The 10,638-nt window shown below is 39.2% G+C and overlaps 1 protein-coding gene across 1 annotated transcript; it reads left to right on the top strand.

Moving 5' to 3' along the window:
- Nucleotides 1-2,482: 2,482 nt before the first annotated feature.
- LOC113145494 (neuronal acetylcholine receptor subunit alpha-2-like) lies at nucleotides 2,483-9,949 on the top strand. Its single transcript, XM_026332290.1, has 6 exons — nucleotides 2,483-2,738; nucleotides 5,230-5,381; nucleotides 6,240-6,284; nucleotides 6,370-6,479; nucleotides 7,491-8,928; nucleotides 9,810-9,949. Exons 1-6 carry the CDS (start codon nucleotides 2,687-2,689, stop codon nucleotides 9,933-9,935), a joined length of 1,923 nt encoding a protein of 640 aa, XP_026188075.1. The 5' UTR covers nucleotides 2,483-2,686; the 3' UTR covers nucleotides 9,936-9,949.
- Nucleotides 9,950-10,638: the final 689 nt, after the last annotated feature.

Here is a 10,638-nt window from a genome sequence, read left to right as displayed (position 1 = left end):
GTTATTGTTAACGTTATCATTAAACATTTAAACTATCAAAACATGTGATTGTAAATGTATAGACTACCAATTCAAATTGTACCACTGCTCAGTTGTAGATGTTTTTGTTAGTAATATTATTTATTTAATGAAAAAGAATTCTTGCCTGAAGTAGGGGTAATATCAGCATCAAACTTGTCTAGTCCAAAATCAAGATTTTTTTTTTTTTTTTTTTTTTCACTCACTGATTGTGGTTTCAATATATATTCACCAAACTGAATGTCACTGAATAACTGAATAATTTATTTCCTCTCTGTCAGCCAAGGAGACCCTGGTTCAGCTGTAGCAGTTTGAACTAGTCCTTTATCAGTTGTAGGATATAAAATAACATGCACTACAGACCAAAGCATAGTATTTCTTGTGAGGGTACTGTGTTTTTTCTTTTTCAGTATCTCTCTGACACATTCTCTCCATGCGAGAGAGTGACAAGCAGAAGCACATTATCACAATTAGTCATTTAGGTTTGGCAGGGTGTCAACTCATTTCAAGCCCAAACCTAAGGCCCAGATGCAGTTTTAAAGTAACTGATGTTTTAGTCAAAGGAGAATTCCAAGTGTTTTTTTACTATAGCAAAGTGTAGTGTGGAAATTAAACGTTAACAAATTTCCATCTTTGTGACATTCAAGTGATAGCACCAAAGGAGCAACTTTGGCAGACACAGTTATGCTTTGAGCTAAACAGGCGCCAAGACACTGCACTGCCTTTTTTTGGTTTCAGACTGTTCAACACTGGGAACTCAGTAATTGTATTAGAATTTTGATGATCTTTTGCAACCATTTAAAATTACAGCCACTGACTGTTGCAAAGGGTCAGTGTGTTTGGGTTCTGACCATCAAAGTGTGTGTTTATGGATTAGGAAATCTTTTCCAGTATAAGGACAGGTTGAATTATTAAGGAGGTGAATACTTCAGACACTCCATTGCCAGTGAAAAACAACACAGATGGTGCCCCATCAGCTGAGGTGGCCACAGAAGGAGTTTATATATGTCTGCATGTGGGTGTGAGATAAATTAATGTATATGTCAGCCACCAGGCAACAATTGGCCCACTTGTGCACTCTGCCTTTCACTTAAAGTGAAATTTCTTTTTCCTGTGGCCCCCTGCTGATCCGTTGTCCCACTTATAAATTCCTGCTGGACTTGTCAGCAATCCAACTAAATAATCGGCTATCAAATCTCTGATGGTAAGAACATACGTCTGTGTTTGTGGCGGCACACCGGTGAGAGGAATCTCATCATCTGTCAAGTTTGTTAGTCATCACTGGATCAAGAGAGCCTTTGATTAGAAAAAAATCAATGTGTGCAATGCGGAGGCTTTTCTCTGTGGTCTCATAGTTTATTGAAAAGAATCACATCTGACAAAGACATCCACACCAGCAAATATATCTCTGCCTGGACCTTTCCTTGCACTTTGTCATACAACACAGTTAAAAGGAACCATCAGGAAGTCAAAAACAGCTTTCGCCTTGGCCAATCTCAAGTGAACATGACTCCTGAGTCAAGGTTTTTTAAGTGTCTCCGGTTATCCTCTCTTTCTTTTGTCATCAAAACATGACATGTTGGCATTGCTGGGGAAAAGCAGAAAAGATATACGACAAGAGTAAGCACATCTCAAGCAAATGCAACTGTCTAAATAGATGGCCAGCCTTGGCACTGAGCTCTGCTGATGTACTAATGCTGGCGATAAAGCACAGGGAGGTTGCAAAGAAATCTCTGAGTATATAAGAGAATACATGGTAAAAAAAAATATGACAGCTGATGATGGTCTGGGGTATTTAAAAGAGAAAAAGGAGAGGGTAACATTAAGGGAAAGGAAGATTGGAGATGATATGCTCTTGGGAAACAGGGCAAAGAGACGATTGAAGAGTATGCAGAGGTCCAGTGACTCACTGGCACTTCAATCAGACTTTGACATGTATCTACACACAGGCTGCACACAAAGCTGTATGTAACACAGCTCACATACAAATAGCTGCTCTGAAAAAGCATACATTTAGAAACACTCAGCATTGCTCATGTATACTGTATATACTGGTAAGAGCATTTCAGCAGATACAGTCTCTCTTCCTCACACACACACACACACACACACACACACACACACACACACACACACACATACATACACATACATAGATACACTGACAAAAGTTCAGTTTTTCATAGCAAAAAGTGAAGGAAAGACAGAAATCTGGAACAGGGAAAAGAAAATAAGTGGGAGGGAAAAAGAGAATGCAAAGAGAGAAATGAGGTGTGAGTGAGAGAGACAGAGGGAGATGAGGTGAGGAGGCGGAGAGATGAGAGGCGAGGGAGGGAATAATGTAGACGGGCAGGGTGGAGAACAGAGGGATAAGGCACACTTGGATAAAGGATCCCAGTGAAGCGAGGAGGGACTTTCAAGTGTTGGAGCAGGAAAACTACACCACGGTTCTGAGGTGCCCAGACTGAGCAGAAGGACAAATGAAGAGATGGACAGAATCAGGAGGAACACCAGGTCCTGGGCTGACACTGACTGACATGATTGCTCCATCTATTGCTTAAACTCATCTCAACCTCCTGAGAACTTGCTGTTGCGAGACACAATTTCAAGATTTGATCAGCTCTGATCACCAGAAGTTGGAGGGAGTTCATTCAAAGATTGAGGCGCAATGGATCTCTACAAATGTTTGAGTCTACTTTTCTTCACTATTCCTCCACAAGGTAATTTATTTCACTTTTCTCCATATCCCAATTTTTAATCAACTTAAGTGACTGCATGAAATGGGAGCTCTGAAAAGGGACAGTTTGACTTTTAAATTTTTTGCTTTTTTGGCAGAATAAGAGACAACTTGTAAATTGTCATTTTTAAGTTGATACTGTGGTGAAAGTATATGGCGCTCATGTTTGTCAACACCAACACAGATTTTTTTTATACCATAAATATAAATTATTTTGAGTTTTGGCTGGGGTGATATTGAAGTTTTCTAAGGGAGGGGAAGGGTTTGAAGCACAAAGAGCAAAGGCAGTGGAGGGTTTGTTGTATTTTTTTTTTTTTTTTAATTAAATAAAATCTGATTCAGCCCTCCTACCCACCCCAGTTATTTTCATCCAGTCCCTAATGAAGCTCCAGTGTCACTATTAATTAGGAAGGCAATGATTTTACAGACAATATGAGAAATACAGTCACTGACAGCAATAAGCAACCGTCAGGACTCAAAACTTTTGTTGTTTTCTGCAGTTTCATTGGATAACTACATCTGTTGCCTAGTGACCTGATAAGATTTGCCAACCTATTTCATAAGGAGCATTCAATTTAAAAAAAAAAAAAAGATGATATTTGCTGCTCAGGCATTATTGCCCTGTGAGAGTGCACTGATCACACAAGGACAGAACTGGGACCAGCTCTGACACATCAAAATAGCTAACCAGGAGGAAACAGTTTGGCTTGTGCTCTTCAGATCTGGACATATATGCAAAAACTTAACTTGAAATGATATCAGCCATAATTTATCTGCATAAAAAGTAGCATAGTCATAAACCCCTAATGAAAAGTATCTGGGTGAACTGCATGATCTAAAAGAGGATAAATAGAGTTTGACAACCAAATGTAAAGAGTATTTTTCCTTTCTAAGAGAGCAGTAACATTATAGTCTGTTGCATTCATAGTGTCCTGTAAAGCAGATTGCACAGTTGTAAACTCATCCCATGTTTCCTGCACACATTACTGCTCTGTACCACACACAGTCAAAGTCTGGCTGCTTTAGAATCTACCGGAATGTCCATCTTTAATTCATATCAGCTGCATTCAGCAGATATGACTCTAAGCTGAGGTGATGAAACAAAGATATCTGTCAGTTTCTCTCATCCAAAAATGTAGAGACATTTCAAGGTTGTTGGATGTCGGCCATGACAGATTCAGGAGAAAACAGGAAGAGAGGGTGTGGGGGGGAAAAAGAAATGATATCCATTTAATAAGATATCGATCCTAAGCTTAAAAAATAGTAGATGCCAGTTTTAAGGCATCTCAAGGACAGCCCATCAGCTTTGATTGAGCGGGTAGCAGGGTCTGAGAGAAAGAGCAGCAACACACCTGTGTCCCTATTTTAAGAATACAAGTTAGAACAGCAGTATGTCTTTGAGATAGATAGTGGTATACTCAGAACACTACCAATCACAAATTGCTTTAAAGCTACCACAGTTAAAACAGATATGTCTGCCTCACTTTAAAATGACATGGCTCAAGTTTTAATGAGGCAATAAAAACATTCCCAAGGTCCCACCCAACCCATATAATAACCAGTATAAAATATAATGCCCCACACACAAGGAGGACATTGAAATATGCAGGAGTGCTAGTCATAATGAAATATCAGAGGCTGTTTGAATAAATCACAGCCTATGATGTATTGCTGTGCCAATGAATTGCCTACACAGACACATAATGTCCAGAATAGAAAAAGGTCTAATTGAATATGAGAAAAGGATCAGAATACAAAGGACATTGTACTGTTCAGGCCCTGGGATGATCCTAGACTCTTTAATTGTTCTCAGACCTCGTTAGGTCATCCTCACTGCTATGTGAGCTCTTTCTAAAAGGCTAGGCGAGTGGGGGTGGGTGTTTGAGTTGCTTCATCAGAGCAGCAGTGGTAGGGAGAAGACACAGGCAGTGAGGTGGTGAGAGAGGGTGAGGGAGGAAATCGCTCCATCAGCACGTCTGTCTATTCGAAGACACAACAGATGTCCTCAGATTCAGATTCCTCCTTCCGCTTTTTCCTTCTCTCATCTCCTGCTATCCCCCATGTCCTCAGTCTCTGTCTCATCTGTCAGGTACAGTCTCATGTAACCATACGCCACCTGTATAATAGAGGTCACCCTATTTTTACATTAGACTCTGCAGCTACAACAGTGGATTCTTTACAATGGCATATTTGCATCAGTGTAATCCATTATGAATGCTTTATAGATAGATGGTAGCTGCTACATTCAGTATTAATATAATGCCTTTAAAATCATGATTTTCAGTTATACAGTGAATGCACAAGATAAAACATGTCACTGCAAAGTCTGCACAAAAGCAAGGATGTACAGTATTAACACACAATTATTAGCAGCATTAATGCTATTAATTACATTTAATGTCAGAAAGGGCCCAAAAAAGGCTATGTCATTAGTCAAGTTTCCTAATGTGTCCAATTTTTTAATGGTTTCACAGTTTGTTCCCAAGTTGGACCTCGTATCCATGCTGAAGAGAGGCTGCTCCAGGATCTGTTTGCACACTATAATAAGCTCTCCCGGCCAGTGGAAAACACTTCCGACACAGTGCTAGTCCACTTTGGTCTGTCTATTGCCCAGCTTATTGATGTGGTGAGTAAAATCTTACAGTCTTGTTAAGTTTCATTAACAACAGAAACACAGAATATCGTTCTTAAAGATTGATATCATCATGCTGATGCCGGTACAACCAAATTGTGTAAATGAACCATTTCTCTTTTCAGCGGAAATTAAACCACAACAGAAGAGAGTGATGAATTATTTTCCAAAATTAAATTCAGTTGTCATTGGCAAGCTAACAGCAAACACTGAGTCTCAACAAAATTACAATGAAATGCTTGCAGTACAGAACCTTGAGAACTTTAAACGTGAATGTAAAACAATTGATGTTTCTGGCTTATGCTGATTGAGGTAAAAGCATTTTAATACACCACAAAGTGGCATATGGAGCCATGCAAAGTTGCCTGGTGCAGCTTTAAGAACGGATATGTGCAGTCTGCTCTGCTGCTTGGTTCTCCAACTTTTTGACGCACAATTAGGTGACAGTACTGGCTTTACATGCCGGCAGGCGAGAGTCAGCACCAGGTGAAGTTGTCGTCTCCCACAGACTGTTTTTACTTTGCTTAGATGTTTCTGGGGAAGAGCTGGAGAAAGCAGCTTGCCAGAAAAGCAATAGATATAACACAGTGAGGGTGTTTTTTGAACGAAGCCCTGCTGTATACTTTTTCCTGGTTGATTACACAACTAATCTGTTTATACATATACAGCAGAAGGCATGTAGATAAGTTCTGTAACTGTAACATGAGTGTATGTGGGCAAATTATATAAATGACTATAAAATTAGATGTTGAAAGAAATTCTGCCTTTATGATGATGAAGTCCAGGCTGACATACTGTTCATTTGAAAGAAGATTCATATAATGATTGCCTCTTCTGTTCATCTGAACTAAGGATGAGAAGAACCAGATGATGACCACAAACGTCTGGGTGAAGCAAGTATGCAATCATGACAGACTAAAGATATGTTGGGACACAGTCTGATATAAAACTACCCTGTGTAAAAATAATTGTTTTCCTACAGGAATGGAATGACTACAAACTCCGCTGGAACCCGGAGGAATACGAAAACGTCACCTCCATCCGTATTCCCTCAGAGATCATCTGGAGACCTGACATTGTCCTTTACAACAAGTGAGCATCTTTATCAGTAGTTTCTAGATTTTCCTGTGGAAAAAAAAAAAAAATTCTCATAGTCACATAAGGGTGGTTGCTGGTAAAATATTGCTATTTTTAGGGGGAAAAAAAACATATAGCAACTAATGTTGAGATTGTGAATCAATTCCAGATGGAATGAATGGAGAGAAAATATGAAGATTGTGTTGTTCTGCCAAAGGCCTTGTCCTGTGGCACTGTCATAAAGTAATTTAGCTGGAATAAATATAAACAAGGTTCTTAATGGGTGTGGTTACAAGCAAAGCTCAGTACATTGTGCAAAGCAATACATTAGGCCAGGGAATTAAAGAAGAAATAATTTTTTCATGAGCTTCATATAAGGTGCTTCAGGTAGAAACAGAAATAGGCATAGCAGAATGAAACGAAATGTGATTCATAAGAAGAAAATTATAATTTTTTTTATTTGTAGAAATGAACAAGATTCGCTCTGATGTCATTTTTATATTTATTCTTTTTTATTTAGACTGCAAAACAGTGCAGGTTATGTTTGTTGTATGCTTCTTATTCTCACACTATAAAAAATCTCACCAATTTGTCAGTTAATAAGGTAGAATATTATTTGCCTTTAGCTTGTAGTTACTGGAAGTCACTGGCTGTGATGAGAACTACTTACAGCACCAACCCTTAGTGAGTGGTTAAAACAAATTCAAAGTCAAAGGTTTAAAACTACCAAACATGAAAGCTCATTCTTGAAACAGTATTTAAAAAAAATATTAAATCAAACTTCTCTTGCTAGTTTTTTCTGGAGTTTTCAAATAAGATTGACTGTACTATCTCCATGACAACTAAACTCCATCTGCTGAGAACAATTGTGAGATGTTTTTGAAAGCTCCAAAAAAGAAGTGAATCACAGGCTAAGTAGCTAAGTCTTAAAATGCAACATTTGATGAAGGCAACAGTAAACTATACATGCTAATAAATTTGTTTCCATTTCCCTCCCCTTTTTATACCCTGTTTTTCATTTGTAAGTGCTGATGGTGACTTTGCAGTAACTCACCTCACAAAGGCACATCTGTTCTATGATGGTCAGATAAAGTGGATGCCACCAGCCATTTATAAGTCTTCTTGCAGCATAGATGTCACCTTTTTCCCCTTCGACCAGCAAAGTTGTAAAATGAAGTTTGGCTCATGGACCTATGACCGTGCCAAGATCGATCTGATCAGCATGGCCAGTGATGTGGACCAGATGGACTACTGGGAAAGTGGCGAGTGGGTTATTGTCAATGCAGTGGGCAAGTACAATACCAAAAAGTACGAATGCTGTACAGAGATCTATGCAGACATCACATACTACTTCATCATCCGGAGGCTTCCATTGTTCTACACCATTAATCTTATCATCCCCTGTTTGCTTATCTCTTGTTTGACTGTGCTGGTGTTTTATTTGCCATCACAATGTGGAGAGAAGATCACCTTGTGTATCTCGGTGTTACTTTCACTAACCGTGTTCCTTCTGCTGATCACAGAGATTATACCGTCTACATCACTGGTGATTCCACTGATTGGTGAATATTTGCTGTTCACCATGGTCTTTGTCACGCTCTCTATCATAATTACGGTCTTTGTATTAAACGTTCATCACCGATCGCCACAAACCCATGGCATGCCTCATTGGGTGCGAAGAGTATTCTTGGACTTGGTACCTCGAGTTCTCTTTATGAAGCGTCCTCCAGGGACTGCAAAGCAGCACTGCAAAAAACTTATTGAGATGATGCACCGTCCAACCACAATATCTGCAACAGGAAACTCACAGGCCTTTTGGACCGGGTTAGAGACAGGATTGAGACAAATGGGAGAGGTAGATAATAAAATCCCAAAAACCCTAACTGACAGTCCTAACATCCTTGTCTGCTCACCCTCTCCACCCACTTCCCCTCCTGAAGATGGCAATGATGAAAATTACCCACTCAAGGCCAACATTTTCTGCCGGCCCACATCTGGTCAGTATTCAGTTCTCTCAGAGAACCAACCACTATGTGGACACAACTCTGCAGGCTTGTCTTCTTCCCAATTATCCTTGCCCCCAACTTTGCCAATGAGACCACTTTGCAGCCTATCCAGGGAAGAACCAAATACACTAGCCCCAAATGGCCGCTCCCTCAGTGTAGAGCAAATGTGTGACCAACAGAAGGAGCACACTCAGAGAACTAGCCATCTGTGTCGCTCCCGCAGCTTCCAGTACTGCTGTCTGCACGATGAGGGGCCTGGGGTCATAGGGACTGCAGGGCGGATGAAAAAACAAGCCGCTACAGACCACCTTGGAGAAACTTTCAGAGAAGACTCCACTAAAGATGCAAGTACCCAACAGGACTTAATGGTTCCGACTATTTCCCCAGCTATGCAACGGGCAATAGAGGGAGTTCAGTACATCGCTGATCATCTCAGGGCAGAGGATGCAGACTTTTCAGTGAGTTAACAGAAAAAACTATTACTTATTTATAACCAAGAAAATCTTTAATGATAGAACTGATACTTTCTAATTATTTAAGTAATGGAAAAGATTTAGTGTGTACTAATTAGTATGAATTCATAATTTGTCGTGTTTAGGCACGACAGGCTATGCCTTAAAACCCACCAAGTGGTGTTTCTTCAATGCACTGTTTGCTGACTTGGTTGAAAAAAAAAAAACCCAGCTCTCTAACATTAGCATTACATTCACTTGGATTCAAAAGACCTGCAGGTGAACGTCCTCAAACTGAAAAAAATCCACTGTTGGGGTTGTAGCCTTAACTGTGGTGACTAGTGGGGACTCTCAGCCTACTATAATCTTAAAAGTTTTTTGGCAGCAAGCAATGTGTTTCACATACTTTCCTGTGTATATCCACTAGGGGCAAATTAGGGCAGACTTACCCCTACCAACACTGGTATGTCTTTCCTGAAAACCAGAAAAAACAACAAAGCATGGGAATACTTGATGGTTCCTATATTGTTCTTTTTTAGATCACAGTAGAAATGTGGCAGCGTGTCTTTGTGGTTCAAATATGTGAACAATGATTCTAAAATCAGTGGTGGATGTTACTATATTCACTGACATCAGTTATTGTCAATACTACAATGCAGTATGTCTAGCCAGGAAAGGTCTCTCTCTCAGTAATTTTAACCTGATTTTTTTGTAGGAGAGACAACCTGGAATTGACTGACATTTAGGAGATATCTGCCTTATAATGAAAAAATCAGCCATTTGAGAGAAATCAATCAAGTGTGAAAACTGACAGCAGGTAGAAATAAAGAAGGTGTGAAATTAGAAATTAGAAATGTCCCATATCTGCTGTTTCTGTTCTTTACTAGGTGAAGGAGGACTGGAAGTATGTGGCCATGGTCATTGACAGGATATTCCTCTGGATGTTTGTACTGGTGTGTATACTGGGATCTGCCGGACTTTTTCTTCCTCCTTGGCTGGCTGGAATGATCTAGAATCTCGCTATCAAAAAAAACTCCAGGAAACCTGACAGGAAGACATGCAGTCTTATGTTAATAAATAAATGTATCAGTTATCTTCCTATTTTGTATTTTTCAGAGGAACTACAATTCCCACTCTTTGCTTTTGCTCAAAGTTATCAAAAGGTTATTCACGCAGAAATGAGATGAAATATCTATCATTGATTCCACTGGGTGTGTAAATTCTTTATGAGGGTATAAGGCCAACAGTAAAAATATCCTTCCACACCACTCCATTTTGACATTGAGCTGTATTGCTTAAGCTGTCACCTTTACTAAAAACACAGTGAAGAATAGACTTTGGCCTCTTTTCAAATGCAAATATTTACAAATGACCAAGACCAATATAAGACTATAGGTTTGGTTTCAATTTTAGCATTTCTACAATGTCACTGAGCTTTCTTCAATTTCCTTGAAGAATTTTCTTGACATCATTGACAGTGCAGTGTTCTCATCAAATATTCACAAATGAATCATCTTTCTGTACAATCTGATTTCTTTTTCAATGGTCACTACTTAATTACACAATTACAATGCTATGATTTCTTAATGCATTAAATTCTGATAATCGGGGCAGTTTTAATCCTAATTTTGGTAATACATTGATCTCTCCTATAGCACCACTAGCAGGTGAAATGTTTCACTTATCTACAGAAATATCTAATGTGCATGATGGTTT

Source organism: Mastacembelus armatus, chromosome 7 (assembly GCF_900324485.2).
Source record: "Mastacembelus armatus chromosome 7, fMasArm1.2, whole genome shotgun sequence".
Lineage (NCBI taxonomy): Eukaryota > Metazoa > Chordata > Actinopteri > Synbranchiformes > Mastacembelidae > Mastacembelus > Mastacembelus armatus.
This window is presented reverse-complemented; position numbering and strand designations above follow the sequence as displayed.

Excerpts from the sequence above, each read along its gene's own strand:
- LOC113145494 (XM_026332290.1), top strand. The coding sequence starts at position 2,687 with ATGGATCTCTACAAATGTTTGAGTCTACTTTTCTTCACTATTCCTCCA. Across the intron at positions 2,739-5,229 it reads CTTCACTATTCCTCCACAAG|TTTGTTCCCAAGTTGGACCT; the intron begins GTAATTTATTTC and ends ATGGTTTCACAG. Across the intron at positions 5,382-6,239 it reads TTGCCCAGCTTATTGATGTG|GATGAGAAGAACCAGATGAT; the intron begins GTGAGTAAAATC and ends ATCTGAACTAAG.